Here is a 22,229-nt window from a genome sequence, read left to right as displayed (position 1 = left end):
GAATGCTTGAAGAGTTATTCTAGCTAAGGCTGATGTTAACTTATGTTGGTAATCCTCCCCCTCTGCCCCATATATTTTTTTTCTTTGCAAATACAGTATTAGTGCTGTTTTCTGCTGACTCTGAACACCGCATCTAAACTTGGGGGCATTTTTGTACCACAAATAAAGAAGCCACCTAGACACGAGAAGACTTGAGGAATTGCTCACTGCAGGCAAGGGTCGCTGCACGCCTGTAGATGGAGTTAAATATCAAAGAACCGGTGCAGACCTTACCAGTGTTATGTGATCCAGGCAGTCAGACAGGACCGATGAGCCCTTCTCAGTGGTCGCATGGGTTTACTGTCCAGCTCCTTGCAAGAGGGAAAGAGGTGTTTCCATTAAGAATAGCTTGTAGATAAACTTGCTGTCTCCTGCTGAGCTAACTAGTGCAGCTAGAAAAAGCAGACCACCTTCAGGCACAAAAGTCCTTCTCCAGGTCGGTAGCAGATACTGAAAAGCATAAAGGCAGATACAGGCTGGGGACAGCTGCATCCGAGGGGAAAGGCCCCTGCGATAACAGCGCTGGCACGGGGCGGCCATGCAGGGAGGAGCGCTGGGCACCGAGCGTCCCAGCCACACCGGCCCTCCCAGTTGGCTGCGGTGCCCACGGGGTCGGGACTGGCCGTGGGTGTGAGGCTCCACCACCTAAAAAAACCAGGGACTTGTAGGAGTTTGCCTGAAGTATCTCTGTGCCTTAGATGACACAACCATCCAGGGACAGGAACCACCGCTTCTTCCTTGCTAACCGTTTCCAGTCAGGACTCCTGCTAACGTTCATTTGATTGCCCTTCTTTCATCGTATCCAGGGGAATGGGGGGGACAAACTGCCTTTGACACCTCATCCACACAGTTCCTCCAGCCCTACGTTGCTCATACCTTCTCTCTGTTTCTTTTCACCTAACTTCTCTCTTTTCTTACTTTTTCATATTAGAAAAACCCCTGCCAGGTTCAGTAACTACCTCACAAGGATGAATAAACTCTGTATTTGCTGATTTGTTCATGGCTACACTGGATTTACCTTGTCAGCTTAATTGCTGCCTACAGGTTGGTCGATCCCCGCGCTTGTACTTAAAGGTTAACAAATTCAAAATTAGACTCTTGTTTCTGCCGGCACCGCTGGCTTTGGGGCTGTTCCTGCCCTTGGCGGTGACAGGATTAGGCCTTTCCGTGTCCTTTCAAGTCGCTGCCGTTTGGGGACGAAGGAAGGTGTGGGCTTTCGGGCGGGCGGCGATCTCACCGGGACCAAGGATGCGGTTTCCCTGAGATGCTCCCGCGTCCCTCTCCCGCTCCAGCTCTCCCCCGCGCCCGGGCAGCGCAGGGGCAGCTCGGCCCCCCCCGGCCCCGGTTGCCGGCGGGACGCGGGGCGGCAGAGGGCGCTCCCGGCCCGCGCTTGGAGGGCGGCGGCGGCGGCGGCGGCGGGGCCCGGGGCTGCCGCTCACGCTACGCGTCCCTGGAAAGTTGATCGCTGCCCGGCGGAGCATCTTTCCCGGGGATAACGCGCCTCGGCCGCCGCGCAGCCCTTAAGTTCCTTCAAAGAACTGCTTTAAAAGTAAGACGCGGCGCTCGCCGCCACGTCTCTCGGTGTGCGGGGCAGGCGCCCCGCCCCAGCCCGACCGGGGAGGTGGGGGGGGATCCCCGCCGCCCCGGCTCCCTCCCCACCCCACGCAACGACGAGGGCCTCCCGGCGGGGAGCTCCGCCTGCCTCCCGGGGCGCCCCCCCCCCCCCCCCCGGCCCGGCCCGGGCGCGGGGAGCGGGGCGCCCCCAGGTGCGCGGGGCGGTGGGGCCCCCGCGGGGCGGGGCGGTGGGCGGGGCGGCGGTGGGCGGGGCGGCCAATGGGAGGCCGGGGGGGGAGCCGGCCCCGGGCGTCAAGAGGGAAGGGATCAATGAGCGCCGGGCGAAGTTGGGGCCGGGCGGCGGCGGCGGCGGCGGCGGGGAGCAGCGCCGCGGCCCTGGATTACAAACCCGGCGGCGACCCGCATCGCCGGTGAGCGCCCGGGCATGGTGGCGGGCTGGCTGCCGCTGAGGAGCGGCGGAGAGCGGGGCGCCCGGCGGTAGCGACGGCGGCTGCTGAGCGGCGATGCGGCGCGGCGCCCCCGGCCGCCCCCCAGCCCCGGAGCGGCGGCGGCGGCGGGAGGAGCGGCGGCGGCAGCAGCAGCGGAGCGCCCCGTGAGCGCGGCGCGGCGGCGGGTCTGCTCCCGCCCGTGGCGGGGCAGGGCGAGCGGAGCCTCCGTGGGTGAGGAGAGAGAGAGGGAGGGAAGCGGGAGCGGTCGGGGCGGCTGCGGGGGGAGCCGGACCCCCGGGGGGCGCGGCTGAGAGCGGCGGCGCCGGGTCCCCGCCTCGGGGCGCTGCCCCCCCCGGGGCGCCATGGGCCGCCCCCCCGCCGTCCGCGGGGCCCCGCCGCCGCCGCCGCTGCTGTTGCTGCTGCTGCTGCCGCTGGGCGCCGCCGCGGAGCCCCGCCAGGTCTTCCAGGTGCTGGAGGAGCAGCCGCCCGGTACCTGGGTGGGCACCATCGCCACCCGCCCCGGCTTCACCTACCGCCTGAGCGAGCACCATGCCCTCTTCTCCATCAACGCCACCTCGGGTGCCCTGCACACCCGGGCCACCATCGACCGCGAGAGCCTGGCCAGCGACGTGGTGGACCTGGTGGTGCTCTCCAGCCAGCCCACCTACCCCAGCGAGGTGCGGGTCCTGGTGCTCGACCTCAACGACAACGCGCCCGTCTTCCCCGACCCCTCCATCGTGGTGACTTTCAAGGAGGACACGGGCAGCGGGCGCCAGCTTATCCTGGACACGGCCACCGATGCCGACAGCGGCACTAATGGCGTAGACCACGGCTCCTATCGCATCGTGGCCGGCAACGAGGAGGGGCGTTTCCGGCTCAACATCACCCTCAACCCCAGCGGTGAAGGAGCTTTCTTGCACCTGGTTTCCCGGGGTGGGCTGGACCGGGAGGCCACCCCCACCTACCAGCTGTTGGTGCAAGTGGAGGACAAGGGTGAGCCCCGTCGGCGGGGCTACCTTCAGGTCAACGTCACCGTCCAGGACATCAATGACAACCCACCCATCTTCAGCCAGACTCTTTACCAGGCACGAGTGCCTGAGGATGCGCCTGTTGGGGCCAGTGTTCTCCAGGTGGCTGCAGCTGATGCTGATGAAGGGACCAATGCTGACATCCGCTACCGCCTGGAAGGAGGCGATGGTGGTGGTGGTGGGGAGGGGGCTGGCAGCCTCCCATTTGAGGTGGACCCTGAGAGCGGGGTGATCCGCATCCGGGAGCGCTTGGACTATGAGGTGCGACAGCAGTACTCACTGACAGTGCAGGCCATGGACCGAGGGGTGCCGGCGCTGAGCGGCCGGGCTGAGGCCCTCATCCGACTGCTCGACGTCAATGACAACGAGCCCCGGGTGAAGTTTCGTTATTTCCCGGCCACCTCCCGCTTTGCCTCCGTGGATGAGAACGCAGCCCCTGGCACAGTGGTGGCCCTGCTGACGGTGAGCGATGCCGACTCCCCTGCGGCCAACGGGAACATCTCTGTCTCTATCCTGGCGGGAAACGAGCAGCGGCACTTTGAGGTGCACAGCAGTAAGGTACCCAACCTCAGCCTTATAAAGGTAGCAGCCGCGTTGGACCGGGAGCGCATCCCAGCCTATAACCTTACGGTGGCGGTGGCTGATAACTATGGGGCCCTGCCGCCACCCCCGGGCTCCCCCACTTCTTCCCTTTCCCCTGATGGGGCGGTGGCGGCTCCCGTGAGCCGCTCGTCGGTAGCTAGCCTGGTGATCTTTGTGAATGACATTAACGACCACCCCCCTGTCTTCGGGCAGTCGGTCTACAGGGTGAACATCAGTGAGGAGGTGCCCCTGGGCAGCTACGTGCGGGGTCTGAGTGCCACAGACCGTGACTCGGGCCTCAACGCCAACCTCAAATACAGCATCGTCTCGGGAAACGAGCTTGGCTGGTTTCGCATTAGCGAGCACAGCGGGCTGGTCACCACGGCTGGCCCCGAGGGTGGCACCGCCGGGCACGTTGCGGGCACGTCCATCTCCAGTGGGCTGGACCGGGAGACTGCTTCTCAGGTGGTGCTCAACATCAGTGCTCGCGACCAGGGGGTGCAGCCCAAGTTCTCCTACGCACAGCTGGTGGTGACCATCCTGGATGTCAATGACAACAAACCTCGCTTCAGTCAACCTGAGGGCTACCAGGTGTCCCTGGCTGAAAACTCCCCATCAGGAACTGAGCTGCTGGTCCTGAGTGCCACAGATGGGGACCTGGGGGACAATGGGACTGTCCGCTTCTCCCTGCAGGAAGCTGAGCCGGCGCTGGCAGTGGTTGGCCCCTCCTCAGTGACCCCTCGACGCATCTTTCGCTTGGATCCTGTGTCGGGCAAGCTCAGCACCATCTCGCAGCTGGACCGGGAGGAGCAGGCTCACTTCTCTCTGCAGGTCCTGGCCACTGATTTAGGCTCTCCTCCCCTTTCTTCGATAGCCCGAGTTAATGTGAGTCTCCTGGATGTGAATGACAATAGCCCTGTGTTTTACCCCGTTCAGTATTTTGCCCATATCCAAGAAAATGAGCCGGCTGGAACCTATGTGACCACAGTGTCTGCCACAGACCCTGATCTGGGACCCAATGGGACGGTCAAGTACAGCATCTCAGCTGGAGACACCTCCAGGTTTCAGGTCCATGGCCAGACAGGGGTCATCACAACCAAAATAGCCCTTGACAGGGAGGAGAAAACTGCTTACCAGCTGCAGATTGTGGCCACTGATGGTGGCCACCTTCAGTCGCAGAACCAAGCCATTGTCACCATCACTGTCTTGGACACCCAGGACAATCCACCTGTTTTCAGCCAGGGCATGTACAGTTTTGTTGTCTTTGAAAATGTTGCCCTAGGTTATCACGTAGGTACTGTTTTTGCTTCCACCATGGACCTCAACACCAACATCAGTTACCTTATTACGACAGGTGACCAAAGGGGCATGTTTGCCATCAACAGAATGACGGGGCAGATCACCACAGCCAGTATTATTGACAGGGAGGAGCAAGCATTCTACCAGCTGAAGGTGGTTGCTAGTGGTGGGGCGATAACTGGAGATGCTATGGTCAATATAACTGTCAAAGATTTAAATGACAATTCCCCACACTTTATTCATGCGGTGGAAAGTGTAAATGTGGTTGAAAACTGGAAAGCTGGGCATACCATATTCCAGGCCAAAGCTCTTGACCCTGATGAAGGTGTTAATGGCATGGTCCTTTACAGCCTTAAGCAAAACCCAAAGGGCTTGTTTTCAATCAATGAACAAACAGGTGCCATAAGCTTAATAGGGCCACTTGACATAAATGCTGGGTCTTACCAGGTTGAAATTCTGGCCTCGGATATGGGGGTGCCGCAGCTGTCCTCTAACTTTATCCTGACTGTCTCTGTCCATGATGTAAATGATAACCCGCCTGTGTTTGACCAGCTTTCCTATGAAATTACTATTCTGGAGTCAGAGCCTGTGAATTCCAGGTTCTTTAAGGTGCAGGCTTCCGACAAAGACTCGGGAGTGAATGGTGAAATAGCTTATAGTATAATTGAAGGAAATACTGGGGATGCCTTTGGCATATTCCCAGATGGTCAGCTGTATATAAAGAGTGAACTGGACCGTGAGCTTCAAGAGAGATATATTTTACTGGTTGTTGCCTCTGATAGAGCAGTAGAACCACTCAATGCTACTGTGAATGTCACTGTCATTCTGGAGGATGTAAATGATAACAGGCCCCTGTTCAACAGTACCAACTATGTATTTTATTTTGAAGAGGAACAGAGAGGTGGATCGTATGTAGGTAAAATAAATGCTGTAGATAAAGACTTTGGGCCAAATGGTGAAGTCAGGTATTCATTTGAGCATATGCAGCCAGACTTTGAGCTGAACACAGTAACTGGGGAAATAAGAAGCACTCATCAGTTTGACAGAGAAGCTCTTATGAGACAAAGGGGAGCTGCAGTATTTAGTCTCACAGTAATAGCGACAGATCAGGGGTTGCCAAAGCCTCTAAAGGATCAGGCAACTGTACAAATCTACATGAAAGACATCAATGATAATACCCCCAAGTTTCTGAAAGATCTCTACCAAGCTACTATATCAGAATTGGCAGCGAATCTGACACAGGTTCTGAGAGTTTCTGCCTCGGATGTTGATGAAGGGGTTAATGGATTGATTCACTACTCTGTAATCAAGGGAAATGAAGAAAAACAGTTTGCAATAGATAGTAGCACAGGCCAAGTGACCTTAGTAGGCAAACTAGATCATGAAGCTACTGCGTCGTATTCGCTTGTCATCCAAGCAGTAGACTCTGGAGTGGTTTCCCTAAGTTCAACTTGCATGTTGAGCATTGATGTATTGGATGAAAATGACAACAGTCCTTCCTTCCCTAAATCAACCTTGTTAGTGGATGTCTTGGAAAATATGAGAGTTGGTGAACTTGTGTCATCTGTCACTGCTACTGATTCCGATTCAGGTGACAATGCTGACCTCCACTACAGCATTACGGGGACAAACAATCATGGGACTTTTAGCATCAGTCCCAACACCGGTAGTATTTTTCTTGCAAAAAAACTGGACTTTGAGACACAATCTCTGTATAAGCTAAATATAACAGCAAAAGACCAAGGAAGGCCACCACAGTCATCTACAATGTCAGTGGTAATACACGTTAGGGATTTTAATGACAACCCTCCTAATTTTCCGCCGGGGGACATCTTTAAATCTATTGTTGAGAACGTTCCTGTTGGTAGCTCTGTCATTTCCGTGACTGCTCATGATCCAGATGCGGATATTAATGGGCAGCTAACGTATACCATCATTCAACAGATGCCAAGGGGTAATCATTTCCGTATAGATGAAGTGAGAGGGACAATATTTACCAATGCTGAAATAGATCGTGAGTTTGCTAATCTCTTTGAGTTAACAGTCAAAGCCACCGATCAGGCTGTTCCTGTAGAGTCCAGACGATTTGCTTTGAAGAATGTGACCATTTTGGTAACGGATCAAAATGACAATGTTCCCGTGTTCATATCACAAAACGCTCTTGCAGCAGACCCCTCGGTTGTGATTGGTTCAATCCTAACGACAATTATTGCTGCAGATCCTGACGAGGGCGCCAACGGAGAAGTGGAATATGAAATAATCAATGGAGATACCGAAACCTTCATTGTGGATCGCTATAGTGGAGATTTAAGAGTAGCGTCAGCTTTGGTGCCTTCTCAGCTCATATACAATCTCATAGTTTCTGCCACAGATCTTGGCCCTGAAAGGAGAAAATCCACCACTGAGATGACTGTAATTCTGCAAGGGGTCGATGGGCCTGTCTTCACTCAGCCGAAATACATAACCATCTTAAAAGAAGGCGAGCCTATTGGGACAAACGTGATATCTATTGAAGCGGCAAGTCCGCGGGGCTCTGAAGCTCAGGTGGAATATTACATCGTGTCTGTCCGATGCGAAGATAAGAGTCTCGGGCGCCTCTTCACCATCGGGCGCCATACTGGTGTCATCCAGACTGCTGCCATTTTGGACAGGGAGCAAGGAGCGCGTCTCTACTTGGTGGATGTTTACGCCATTGAAAAGTCATCTGTTTTGCCCCGCACGCAACGAGCAGAGGTAAAGCTTTTATTCAGTAATTACTTACCTGTTTGGTTTCTAAGTGAGCCATTTTGTGTATTTGTTCTTAGCTGTTTTACAGATGGTAGTGCACAGCAGAAGACCTGAAAGCAAAGTCTGCTGATTCATTAGTTAAAGATAACCTTTCAATTAGTATGCCTCAAACTGTTTTCCTCAAAGCCGCCTCTAGGAGTTTGGTAGAGGCTTGGGTGTAGAGCTTAAATTTGGATACTGTAGCCACAATGTTGGTCAAATACATTTTAGGTACTAAGTACTTTAGGTGCTAAAAGCTTTAATCATGGGCATTTTGGAGTTTTGCATGCCTTTTCATTTTAGCAGTCAATTATTTTAAGTCTTTCTATTCCTATGTGAATTATAACTGAACTTCTTTCACTACAGTCATCGTGTCAGTATTTGTCTGAGAACTGGCCAGTAGGGGATTGCTCTCTGAGCAGCTCATCTAGTGTCTCCAGTCTTGGATGTGCTTGGTGTCTCTGCCTGGTTAAGTCCCTCAGATAGGTCTCCTCATGCATCTCCAATTTAGGTTACTTCTTTAGCCTCACTGATGAGTATGAAAATGGTCTTGTTTCTGTTCTTGGATTCGACAGACGGTAGAAGTGTAACATTTTATCTGGCAACTTTCCTTATCAGAAAGCCATTTGCCTTGACTGAAGGGTCTTTAAATGTTCTCTGCGTGACTAGCTTGAGGAGCAAAGGGTGGAAAGCAGGCTTGAAACATCATCTGTGAAGTACAAATGTTTTATTTGCGCTGTCTGGTAACTGAGCCACAGAGCTGATCGTTTACACCATTCTTGCTGTCTGCTGCGGGAATACTGAGAAGCCTGGTGTGAAAGGCAGCTTTGTGTTTGTTTTAAGTCGCACCATCTTCTGGAGCTGCCTTCTGTACTTCGCTATGAGCCATTTAACTTGCAGTTCCTGGAAGTTTGGGGCTGGCACTACTGAGTGGGTCAACCAGCAGAGGATGCTGGTAATGTGTAGCGGTTCAAGCATTTTCCTCGCCAGCTGAGCGTATTACGTCAATATTGCATAGCCCTATGCATCCCAGGCGTTACCCCCTGCCATGCTTCCTCTTGGCAATTATGTCTTAGTTTTGAGCCACCAAGGATACTGTGGTGGTTTGGGGTTTTTTTTCTTTTTGATTTTAGCAGATGTGGTATTTCTAATTCTTATGTGGCAGCTGTAGCTTTTTCTCTTCGCAGCCACTTTTTTTGTTGTTTTACTGTAATTTAAGTATGATCTGTATAGGTATGTAACCTCACTCTCCTATACTGGCAGTGACTGGTATTCTACAAAGTAATCGTTAGGCAGGGAATTTGAGTGCTGTTCAAACTCAAAGATTTCTTAGCACGTATGAGAGAGCTCATCTTAGTGTCTGTGCTATGTGCTATTGATTATCATGTTTTGAAGAGCAGTAGCGTATTGGAAAAAGACCTGTTCTAGTAGTGCTGCTGGTTTAAATAATTCATGCTATTTTTATGAGAAGATTCCTGTTATATAGGTCTTTGTACCCCTGCTAGTAATTTGTAAAAGATTAAACCTTTATCACTTTTTTCTATTATTATTATTATTACATCATATTTTGTCTTGACGGACAGTTGTTTTGAGGGTTAAGCCTTTGTCGGTGGGTATTTGGATCACAGTCCTTCAACTTTGAGTCTGCCCACATGACCGAAGAGTTTCTTGACTCATAGGACACCCTATGGTTGCAATAGTCTCACACATTGTAGAAGTATTTAATGTGAATATTTGGTAGAGCAGGGAAGAGAACAACCATTCAAACTTTAAACAAATTTCACATGGTTGAATACAAACCACTCCTGAAATCAAAAGCAAATGTTTTATTCTGTAAAGAACATTGAAAGCAATAGTTGGGAGCTAGGATTTCATATTACTGGTTGTATCATTATAGCTTCTAAAATGCTTCTTCTCCCAAACGTAATTAACTTACTGTGCTTCCTTAGAAATATATTATAAATTATAATCGGCTATCAACTTTAAAAAACATAAGCATATGCAGTATTTCTCTTGACTGAATTTCTCTGGAATGGCTTTTGCTGTCCCACACTTGAACAAGAACTACTACAGTGACATTCTTTGTGCAAGCTGACTGTCAGTGGGTGCTGAATAAGCAATGCAGCTTTTTTCCATGTTGCTTTTGGATGGCAACTTTTTTTGGTTTTGGTTTGATGTATGCAGTGCACACATTTTGGTCTTAGAGTTTGCTGCTGATCTTCTTTCATAAAAAAAAAAAAAAAAAAAAAAAAAAAAGCCAGTACCCAAGTACGTGAACACTCTCTTTTATCTTTGGAAACCCACCTCAAAGCACACTCATGCTAAAGTCTTTCTGCATCAAATGTGTAATTCAGAAGGTTTAATGTTTTATTCCAGTCCTGGTTTTTAAGGTTATGGCTTGAGTGGTGGCATAACTAGAACATGGACCAGGGACAATGAACGTGTATGAACCTGTAGAATGTCTAAAGCTACAAAAAAGCTCTTGCCTGTAATGTCTTCAGCTTTTTTTGGTATATACATGGCAAGATGAAGACTGACTGATTTTAGCTTCCCCCTTGAGAAGTAAGTTGTAAAGCATTGATGCAGGTATGCAGACAAAGCCTAATAGGTCTGGTATGACTATACCTGACAGCTTTCTGAACATAAAGCTGGATATAAGTTTTGTTTGTTTTCTGTTGTTAGGTTTTGGGTTTTTTTTTTGTGGGGGAAAAAGCTTGATTATTATGTATTTTCTGTCTTCCTTATGAAGAGTATGTTGGGTTTTGTTTCTGAATATGGTTAAAGAGAGGGTAAAAACAGTAATAGGATATGCTTAACAACTACATTCTTCTTCGCTGCCTGCTATGCCTTCTGCCCTGATGCCAGACATCATCTTAATTGCCCCGAGGCATGTGAGTGAACCACTGAGCACTCAGATCCACCCAGTGTTAAACTTGCTGGCTGAGACTGATGAAGAGAGCAGCAGTAGCAAGAAAGTTAATAGATCTTTTGTCTAATGTAGACTTTAGGAATGGTTTTGGGTGGCAGATACCTGGTGTGAAATAGAGATTATTTACAGCTTTGAAACAGTGACTAGGCTTTGTCTAGCCAGCAGGCAGTATAAAAGAAGAGCAGGCTTGCGTGAAACTACTTACTCTAGAAGTGAATCAATTCTTGTCCTTAGGAAATGGTGTGATATTTTTTTTCCTAAATTCTGTCACTAAACTCAATATTTTTTTTTTTTGTTTTATAATATCAACTATATTGAAAAGATCCACCCAGTGTTCCGACTGAAATTTACAGTCTTTCTCATCCATCCCTGGGGTTTGCCCTGTAGGATCAGACTATAGATCCCCTGATTACATAGCTACCGAGGTTGTACGCGAGCCCTTTCTGAAGAGAGGGGCCAAGGGAAGAGCTAGGCAATAGCAGGACTGTGGCGAATCCCCTTCTGAACCCAAAGCAGCTGACATGCCTTGAAACTGAAGGGTTATGTTATCTTTTCAGTAAAGCAACAGCAAAGAGTTTAGAAAACAAAGAACAGTTTAGTTACAGTTTGTGGATTATTTATTTTAGCACTAGGTTTCATATTTGCGTACGTTTCTGTGCTTGTTGTTATTATATGGAAAGAAAAGTGTGTGTGGCAGGTGTTCAGAAAAGTGCAAGTGTGAGGTAAAGCTTTATGCTCAAAGTAACACATACTTCAAGATTTGCAAAGAAATCCGAAGTGCTTGTTCCATTGTATTTTACAGCGAGGTGGTGTAATTTTGGATAGTTACTATTGAATTTGAAAGCTTTTTTTTTTTTTATTTTATTTTGGACTTTTAACCTATTTCTGTGTAATCGACAGCGACAAACCAGATGATTTGACGTTGTGTGAACGTGTTCTGTGATCAGTCTTAGTTTTTCCCCTCTTGTATTAATCGTTAGGTGTTGCACTGTTCTTCTCAGATAAGGAAGAAATAATGCAGGTGTCCTGAAGGGAGCCTTTCTGTTTACCTTTTTGCACCTTTTTATGTGTTTCTGCTGAAAGAAAAGACCAGCAATTGCTTAGCTCCTTTCTCTTGGCTCTCCAGCATAGATTCTCTTTTAACCTCTTCAGGCAGGGCTGAGGGTTTCACCATCGTGGTTTTATATTTAATATAGAATGACTAATGCATATTGGCATCACTTGAAAGCCATGTGACTTTATTCCATCCTGCTTCCCGAAACAATGATCGTACGCTGTGGGATATTTTGGGTGGTCGTATGTTGTACCCTGTTTCTCGGCTGGCAGTAATAATAGGAACCCAGGGACAATACCTCATCTTCTGTGCTGTGTTACTAAGGATTAAAGGGAATTAGACAGGATCTCTACTTTGCATGTTTAACCCTTCAGTGGACAGCTTCCTTGAAAGGAGCAGTGGGTTTGCTAGGGACCATTGGCACTAACATGTATGTCATGTATGGCAAATGAGAGGCTAACAGTTTGGGAGGTGAACTACTTGTTCAGTTAAACATCTTTCATATACTTTAAATAGGTTCATAGTTTCCAAGGAAGGGAGAGAAGGGTAGAAATGAGGGAAGTGGATAAACTTTAAATGAAAGATTTAGTGAGGGTCTTGATTTGAAAATGGAAATACTTGGAGAGGCAGATCGATGATCCTAGTAGCAGTTTTTACCTGTGAATGTTAACATGCCCTCCAGGGGAGGGGTGATTGTCTTCATTTTCAGGGAAACACGAGGCACTGAGTTTTCTTTTGCATTTGTACATTTGTAGCTGCTTCTTGTGCTACATTTCACAACTGGCGCTATTGGGAAGTTTGGACTTCCGAGTTGGGGGAGGCTTTTATCTCCCAAAGCCATAGTCTAGGAAAAAAGTGTTCTTTCTTTAATCAGGCAAGCTATGAGGATTTTAGACAGCACTTACTGCTGGCATAGTAAAGATCTGGGAATTAGTGAAGACAGGCAGAATGAATAACCCTCTCCTCCTGGAAAGAAAATTATAGGACATTTCATCTTGACTCAGTGTGAACTGCAGCCATGGCCATAAAACGATGATCGCATGATGTAACTAGTTTATGTAGAGCTTTTTGACTCAGCCCAGCCTAGGTCCTGTGGCTTAGCTAGCTCTGTGTCACTCCCGCACCCCGCGGGTCCTCGCTGGACCTAGGAGTGAGACGGAGATACTCAAAAACTGTCTCCGCCATTGCACCTATCTGGTGCAGAGCTCCAGAAACCTGACTTAGAAAGGGAAGATGCTGCTAAGTGTGAATGACAGAATACGTTGCAGGAGAGGCTGCCCGAGCCATAGGAGGATGATGCTTTGTGCTTGTTTGGGCTGGGTACCGCTTCAGGGATGTGGGGCTTAGACCTAACATCCCTTTGAGAGAGGGAAAGGGGTGGATTGGTGGGGCAAAACGTTGAAGGTGTTACTTTTCTAACCAAGCTGGCTAATGGTGGAGGGCTTTAAATTTAGTAAGAGAATTAGAAACCCACTTCAGAGAAGTCTTATCTGGCATGTCTCGTATTTACCAGTACAAATAAGAACAATGGGGTACTCCTTGTATTCATACTATTTATAAACCGTTTTATTCTTTAATGATACATGGCACATTAATTGTAGCTTGACAAAGGAAACTACTTATGAAACGTTTGAGTAAACAATGAAAATCTGCTGCCTTGTCCCAGCTCCAAAGCCCGTTTTTTTTCTTCCTAGTGCTGATACTGCTGATTCTGAGGAATGTGTAATTATTTAAGTTATTGCTGTCATTTGCACTCATCTGAAAAGGGATCTCTAAGCTCTCATTGAACTAGAGTGGAAGATGAATGTGGCTTATGTCGAAAACTGTTCCAAACCAATTTGTGGGTTTCGGTTCAGAGTTGTCCCTTTTTTCATCCTCTCTAATTTCTTTAATGATTCTGCCTTGCTACGTTTTCTTAATATCTAGAATTTCTCATTTCTTTGCTATTACAGCAGCCTCTGGGCATTTTTGCATGTGAGGTCACTTCATAATTTTTATGTTAAAAGTCACTAGACTTTAAAAACAACATTCTTTATTATGGAAAATATTATTTTTCATACATCTCTAATGCAAAAACTAGAAATAATAGCCAGAAACCAGAGCAAATTTTCATATGCTTATTTTTGCTAAGTGTTAAATTCTTCATACAAATCTCTAAATGATTCTTGGGTTCTATCGATGTTAATAAGTGAGTCCTTTTCCATGTAAAATGATAGCCCCCAGAGCTGCCGGAGTGCAGGTCTCTTTCCATGTGTTAGTGTTAGGTGAAGCAATCGGTGGCTCTTCATTTAGGAGAACTGCAGAAGTTGGTCACCAAAGCCTGCCTGCCCTCTTGCTGTCTCCAGCTCTCACCACTAGCTTTACTGGGGTAAGACTACATTGTCCGTGGCTCCTGAAATCTTTGCTATTGTCTTTTCCTTTCCTGTGCATGTCTTGAACCTTGAGACTGCATCTCATCAGAGGATGCCCATACCCTTTTGACTGACGGAAGGAGACTCCAGATGGCTCCATGGTCTCGTCTGAGTCTTTTCAGAGGTTGGATTTTTGTTGAACCACCACTCCAAGGGCCACTTCCCACCCCTCCAATAACAAGGTGCCTGTTTAATTTATATCAAAGCAACCCCTTAGCATGACATAGGTCTACTGGTATAGTTTGTTTTAACTCTGTCTAGACTGGGGAGTGGCATTACGGGTAAGTCAGTTTGGTTTCTTAACCATGCAATTGTGTCTGTGCAGAACTTGTGTGTAGACAAGCCCTAACACTCTCGGGTTCTAATTACAAAAGAAATTTACGGTGACTAAAATTGAAGTAAAACAAAGAGTTTTCCGAACATATTCTTGTAGTCAGGAAAAGTGATGCCAGATCAGTATGGTACATCAGTACCATACTGATTTGTTTCAGTAAATTTATAGCCTTACTTCACTTTGCCAAGAATAATACCAGATATGTTAGAGAAACTGTGTCTTTGTTTTACTACAATGTTTCTCTCTATTCTAATAAATCTCATTTTTAATTAGACCCTTAGTCTAGACTGTCACCCAGGTTTGTTTTTGTAGTGATCTATTTTTGTTTACTTCCTCAGAGCAATAACATACCAAAAGGACAGTAGAACAGATGGAAACTGATAGCTATGATTGCTCTGTAAAAATACATATAGTTGCATTAGTTAATGCAAAAGAATTTCAAAGAGCCTATTATGAAGTGGTAATTTATGTGCCAACAGCTATGCAAAAAGTAATGAAAACAAGCGTTTGCCTTAGCATTTCGTATTCTGCAGTCTTTGCACATACACACTGTTAATAGGCTGTTGCTTGTATTGACATAGTGATCTTCAATTAGCGTATAAGGGTTCTACTATATTTAACGCAGCCGTGCAGACATCCAGCTCTCCAGACAGAAAGGCGTGCTCGTGGTGAAAACATTCAGCCGCCTCTGAGGCTCAGACAGATGGAAGGAGCTTTGGGGGCTCCTTCTTTTGAAGAAGAGCATCTTCAAATGCCTGGAGGTGGCATCCCCTGGCCAAGTTTGGGTTCCCTGCAGTGGCCATGTGAGGGAAGCTACCTCCTAACGGCCCCATGAAGTTGATCTGGATCCTCTAATAGAGCTGAAACATGAAGAAACGATTTTTCTCACAGATCTGTAAATGAAACAAACAGGAATAGCTTTGAGATGTGCCGTATGGCCAGTATGTGAAGTATCATCAGCACTAACACAAAATCCTAACTTTCTTGATTTCACATACCTGCATTTTCCAGCCGCGTGGCTAGCTATGCTCTTCTAAATACGCATGTATGTGCGTGTGCCAAAATAATTCTCTCTTGAGCCGCTCAGTAGGATGTGCTTGGAAAACAACCAAACTGGGTCAAGCAACACTGTAGCTTTCTCTGTAGGATCTGCCTGTACTGTTTCCAGTTCTCATCAGGCACCTATCTGGACTGCTCCCAAGCAGGAGTCAAGCCTCAACTTGCCATTACAAGTGAAGAAGCGTGTAAAAGGCGAGGGAAGCGTGGCAGTGTGACTCTTTGTGTTAGTTTCTAGGACCTTCAGAAGGGAAATAAGAAGGATGCACTTGTTTCTTCCGTCATACCTGTGATACAAGATAGGTCATGAAGGTTCAGACAAAAGTCGTTGTGCGTTGTGTTTGGTTTAGCACGCGTGTGCCTGTGCTGTGCTGCAGTATGTCTCCAGTAACCTCAGCTCTGACTTTTTTTTTTCCTTTGGGTTTTTAGGCAAAAACTTTATTTTTGGTAGCTGTGACATTTCTTGAAATATAATCCAGGAGAAGACTATTAATTCTAAGAATGTGTATATGATGTTTCACCTATCCAAATATGTAGTCTTCTTTTTAAGCTATGTACAGAATTTATATCCTGCTTGGACCAAATTAATTTAAATAGCATCCAACACTAGATAGTGCTGAAATAAATTCAGCAATAGCAATTGGCTATCAAACCAAGAATTTGATGTGTTGCATCCTGAAGGAACTGGGGAGAGAAAAAAACAAGTTCACTTCATGGGGCATATATATATATTAAGATAGAAAAAGCACTACTTAAAACTTTAAGCTAGAGGTGTGGGTTTGCCACAGGCACTGTGTATGGGAAAATATGTGATTATGTTTCCCTTGCAGCGTACTAGGAGATAAAGTGTTCCTTGGAGAGCTAGAGAGAAAACTAAGTTGAGGGCTTTTCATGTCAACTCCTTTTTGGATCATTTTTGATAAATGAAGAGAACTCTATTGAAATAGTTCAGAGGTATAAATAAGACGCTTGAGCTATGGTACACATCTGTAGTATATGTGCTTAAAGCTTGAATTTTCCATAGGGGTTTTCTTCTATAATATTACGCTTCAGGTTTCCTGGTGCTTTTCCCCATTCCATGTTCTTTATTTGCTTCAATACAACAAATCTTTTTAATCCATCAAAATGTCATGCTGTCTGAAGTATGAAGACATGTTGCAACTACAAGGCTGTTTAGAAACAGAAGGCAAACTCAGTAGTTTATTGCGCTCTTATTCTTTTGAGACCTGCATTTTTGTTTGTGTGTATTTAAATGACTTTTTTTCTGAGCACGATTCTATTCCCTTTGAAAGTTGCCTAATAAAGTTTTTATGCCTGTCTGCTTTGAGAAAAGAATTTGAACCTTTATGATTTCAGTGAACAAATTAATGAAAATCCAGATTCTAACCCCAGTAGGGTTATGTCAGATTGTCTGGAAACTAATTTATGGCAGTGGTGATCTTACATGAAGTAGAGGTTTTCTTTCCACTGTTTTCTCTCTCTAACAGCACCTTTAACTCCTGCATGTCTAACTTTCGAGGAGTCAGCTTGTTTTATTTTATTTTTACGTATAAATTTCTTAACTCCAAATATTCCTATGGTCACCACTGAAAGTTGCATGCGTTTTTATCATGTTTATTTCTCCATGCCGTGTTATCAAGTAGGGTTGCAGTTACTCCGAATAAGGTTAAGCGATCGTGTTGAGATCGTAATTAATTAAACATTAGCACTGATACCTTATTATTTCAAGCTCTGCAATCGACAGACTGAGAACGCCGCTTGACCCGCGTGCTGGCGGAGCGGGGAGGAAGTGGGAGTGGACTTTTTCTTGCAGGGCAGGATGATATTGGGTAGGAGCAAGCTGCGCACATGCCTGCCAAAATACTTGGATCAGACTAAAGGAACACAGATGGCTGAGGCTGATAAAGGTGTCTCTTATTGTTTTTTTGTTTTTTTTTGTTTTCTTGTTATTTTTTTTTTTTTTTATTCTGCTCGGTACTGTTTTGAGTTTGTGTGTGAGAGAGGGGTAAGAGGGCAGGAAGACGACTCCATGAGTATGTTTATTTTAATACATTTTACAGTGTAGGAAAGGAGTTGTATAAATTCAATACTCCTACTCGGTAGGATGCCAAAGGCTGGAGCTAAGCCCTCCTTTTAGGTTTCTGTAACAAATGAACAATAATGTGTCCTCAGGGATTTATGTCATGCTGTCCGGCCTTCGGTTCTTATCTGCTAATAAAAAAATCCTGATGCATTGCTGAAAGTAGCTCCTAGAAATTGGACTGAGAAGCCTTAAAAGCATGTGGCCGCCTCTGCTCAAAACCAGCCTCAATGCTAGCTCTCCTCTTCATGGCCCCTTCATGTCTGTTACCATGATTATTTGTTTATTGCACATGCTTTGTCATGTGTGTGTGTATATATAAACATGTACATATGTGTGTATATGCACATATGTATAAATAATGTCTTGTCCTCCGATGAGGTAGTGCCTAGGTCTGTCTGCAGTTTGTTTGGCAGAGGAGGAAGCCAAGCCACGGCAGGACAGGGATGTGTAAGGGACCTCGTAAGGGAAGAGCAAGTCCCACATACTCTTAATCTGAGCAAAGTCCAGTTCTTCTTAGCATTTGTTATTTATTGTTGTAGAAATTAACTGGTCGCCGCTATCTAAAAATGGTATGTCTGAACTTTAAAGTTGCTTGCAGAAATAAATCGTTGTCACCAGACATAGTGGTTGTTCCAAGTCTGTTGGATCTGTTACACCCATGAGCAACCCCATCCATCAGGGCAGGGCTGAGGAGAAGGGAGTAGAAGCAAGACCTTTTTTTCTCCATCTCTTTAAAGCTAAGTCTTAAACAGGCAATTTCATTAGAAGGCCTTAAGAAAGATTCTTGGTTTTTAAATGATGGCAGTAACGTTCTCCTGCTCATGTCAGCTGGAAATCTGCAGGATGTTCTTGCTGGTAAGCATGAAAGATGGTACTTGAGACTTCATGCTAGGGCAAATAAATTTCATTTTGAATATCTTCTTCAATTTGCAGTCATTAAGTTGAGCTATTGCAGTTGTTTTTCATAGAAACTAATATATTAAAAATCTAGTTGCAAAGCCATGCTCCTAATGGTATACTGTAAATAACTAAGACCAAACTTCATCCAAAACAGTGCTATTTTGGTCTATTGTCTTCTAAATGCTCTTTCTCTCCTTCCTTGGTCACCCCATATGTATATGTTTTTAAAACAGACATTGAAATACTATTTTTTTTTGGTGCAGCCAAGCTGCCCAAAACTGATGGAAGGAGACAGTCTTTCATTCTGAGATTCAGTGCTTATAAAAATGAATATGCTTTTTTGATGCCTTGAGGTCTTGCATGTGCAAACAGTCTCTTCTATAAATACATCATAATATTCTGATTATTAATGGTGGCTACTACTATACGAACAGGAAAATAAATGCAGCCCAGCTACATTCCCTCTGAAAAAAAAAAAACCAAAGCCAAAACAAACCCTTTGTGTGAGCAGGAAAATGCTACTTTTTTTCCATGAAAATGTATCATTGTTATTACAGCTTTGGCTCTGTAAAGGATGTATGAGCATGACAATCTGGAATTTATAAAAGAAATTATTACTAACAGTGGACTGGCTTTTCTTTGACTTATGCTAATTTTCCATCACTGTAACTACATTTTATTTAATTAAATTACTCTTCATTTACATTGGTATAACTAAGCAGAAAATGAGGCCCCGAGTAAATAAGACCGACCTTCTATTTGTGTAAATTAAAATCTATATTGAAAGTGACACAGGGTAAATAGTAAACATCTAACAAAAAACTTGCCTTTGCCAAGGAAATAAGGAAATCAAGGCATTCTGCAGTCTATAATTAGGCACTTTACATGGATGTAGCTCCGTAAAAAGGAATATAAGACAATGGTATTAGCACAGTACTCCAAGGAAAAGAAGCAGCGATAAATTATAGTGCAAAGTGGGCTACAGGGCAACTTAATGGAGAACAGTTTTGTAGGAGCCTCTGTTGAGAAGTCAATTAAACTCTAGAAATTCATTTGTAAACAAATGCATTGCTCGCTGTTCATGTAATTTAAAAATAAAGGGGAGCTTTATCTAGTATTAATTTAGAGTGCTTTCTGTTGTGGTGTAGTTTTAAAAAGACGAAAATTAGGTGCCTTATCTGACCTAAGTCAGGGGGCAGGTACGCAATGTTTACATAGACTGGCAAAAAGAATGAAGAAGCCATCTAAAGTAGTTCAGTGGGGGCATGTGAACAGCCGAAAAATTGTACACATACCACATCTATTCCAGCTACTAATAGCTGCTTGCACTTAGCAAAAGCAAAGAACAGGAGTTAAAAAACAAAACAAAACCAAAAAAACCAACAACAAGAAAATGACAGCACTAGGAAGGGTTGTGTTGATACACCCAGCTACATAATTTTACGGGTTTTATCTTAATGAAAATATTATTTAAAGTACTATTTCTTGGGAATAAGAATGGTTCTTTATGGGGGGGAAGATGTAGGCTTAGCAAATGTAGTTGTTGAGAAACTTGAGCACATGCAAGCATAAAGACCTAACTAATTCTGTTGTTTCTCTCTCCTGTGGTTAGTTCCTTGGAGACCAGAAGGACTACTAGTGTAAGGGTAACAGAATTTGACCTTCTGATAGCACCAAGACTTCTTGTAGGCCACCTCCCAATTTACAGGAAAATAAAATATTTCCTATGTAAAATAAAATGGGCTGCTCACTAAAATGGGAAATCCTTGACAAACATTTAAGTGTGCATTGCAGAGAAGGACTTCACCAAAGGCAATTTGAATGGAGCTATTTTCCTCTTTTACTGCTGTGAGGACCAGCAGTCCTTTCAGTTGAAGTGGTGGTGAGTTTTGGAGTCGCCTGCAAGCTCTCATCCTCTGCAAGTTTTCTCTCTCAGTATTTGCTTAATGTGGGGACTATAACGTTATGATTGCGGTATTTCTTCATTTGGCTCTCCAGATGCATCTAGCGCTTACAGTTGAATTCAGAGCATGTAACTTCAGCTTTGTAAGACTTAATAAGCCACTTGTCGGGGCTTCCAGTATCTCCTCAGGGAAGGACAATAGATCCCCCAGAGACTGTCCTTCAGAGGCAATCAAGAAGGGGAACATGCCCATCTATCACGGGGTTGGAGACTCAACCTCCCAAAGTGTCCATGCTGGGACCTGTCTGCCTTGCTTAAAGTAAGCCACTGTATTTGAGATTTGGCTAAATTTGGGTAGTAAATCCCATAGTAGATGCGGGTTTCTGTTTACATCGGGAATAGTGACCAGCAAATGCTTATAGCATGCTTAAGAGCAGGTAGGTGCAACAGATGTACCTTCCTATGGCCCCCAAGTTCACCTGCAGATGGAAGGGTATGAAATAGGCTGTGTATTCCATGGTTCATAAACATTTAACCAAGTTTATGTGGCAATCTTCTCTTTAGAAGCAATTCAGTTTATTAATAGTTTTTTAATTTTCATTCAAGAAAGTTGTATTGAAAAGAAAGAATTGCTTTTAGTAGGCTGAAAGATAGTCTTTCCCCACCACTTCAAAATGTATTTTAATATGATTATAACATACCTAACTGTCTGTGTATTTCTTAATTTAAAAACCAGAAGTCTGGTGTTTAGAATAAAGGATTCTGAAACAGAAACGGTGCATTAGATTTCCTTTGCAACTCCCACAGACGTTGATTAATTGGGACAGTCAGCATGGCTTGCTTTTAGAAAGAAAAAACTTAATGATTAACTAAGTTCTTTTTCTGTCCCTCCCACCGAGCATATAAAATGCTTATAAAAGAATGTAGAAATGAGGCAGTTGGAGTTGTTGTTGTTGTGCACAATAGAAACACAGCCAAATATTTCACAATATACTATATATAGCCAGAAACATTAATTTCCATGTGATAGCTGTCAAGATCTGAATATAATAATGTATGCTCCAAGTCATTCGGTGTTTTCTGGAGAGAAAAAAGCTGTCATTCTCCCTGGGTTGTAGATAAAGTATCACCTATATTGAATGATTTACCAACAGTTGTTTTTACGTGTGTTGCAACACTGGAGTTCAAAAGCGGTTGTTTGGTAAGTTATTACCAATTCTAAGCCAAATGGCATTGCTCTGGCTTGATGTTTCTAAATGCCTAGGGAAAAGTAATGAGGCTTGAGACATGCCCTCTGTGAACGTGTGAATTTTTTCATTGGTGTCCTCTGGGGAAATGAGGAATTTGTTTTAAAATAAGGGAATGGTAAGGAACCCTATCTAATGCAGTTGGCAATGGCTGTCATGTTCCACTTGTAACTCCATGTTGTCGGTGACTGCCAGCAATGATTGTAGCATGCTGAAACGTGTAATTAAGCATCTCTTGAATGAAGTCTACATACTATTCAGTATTTCTTCTACCTGGGTCAAATTCAACTCTGTTGAAATTACATTTTCAAACTACAGTAATACATAAAAAGCATATGGTTTTGTAAAATGTGTTCTTGAGATTTGTTATATCAAAATATTTATCTTATTTGTCTCTCTAAACTGCAATTTGATTTTTATCTAGAGGGATAGTGGGAGGACAGCTGAGCTTCTGCTGTGCTTTAGGAAATTATTTGCTTTTACATCATGCAAATCTTCCAAATTATTTAAGAATGCCTCCTTCGCATATTGGAGCCTGCAGATTAGAGGTGCACTCAGGAGGGAACGGGACAGTAAGAGGGCTGATGGATCTTGT

General features: G+C 45.2%; 1 protein-coding gene across 1 annotated transcript in view; it reads left to right on the top strand.

The window, feature by feature from the left end:
• Positions 1 to 2,404: 2,404 nt before the first annotated feature.
• FAT4 (FAT atypical cadherin 4) overlaps positions 2,405 to 22,229 on the top strand; it is a 147,477-nt gene continuing 127,652 nt past the window's right edge. Inside the window, exon 1 of the mRNA XM_087737872.1 lies at positions 2,405 to 7,684. Coding sequence (XP_087593998.1) covers positions 2,405 to 7,684 — 5,280 coding nt within the window. The remainder of the gene's footprint in view (positions 7,685 to 22,229) is intronic.

Source organism: Nipponia nippon, unplaced genomic scaffold (assembly GCF_047370975.1).
Source record: "Nipponia nippon isolate SJK-2023a ecotype South Korea unplaced genomic scaffold, ASM4737097v1 scaffold_6, whole genome shotgun sequence".
NCBI classification, from domain to species: Eukaryota; Metazoa; Chordata; class Aves; order Pelecaniformes; family Threskiornithidae; genus Nipponia; species Nipponia nippon.
This window is presented reverse-complemented; position numbering and strand designations above follow the sequence as displayed.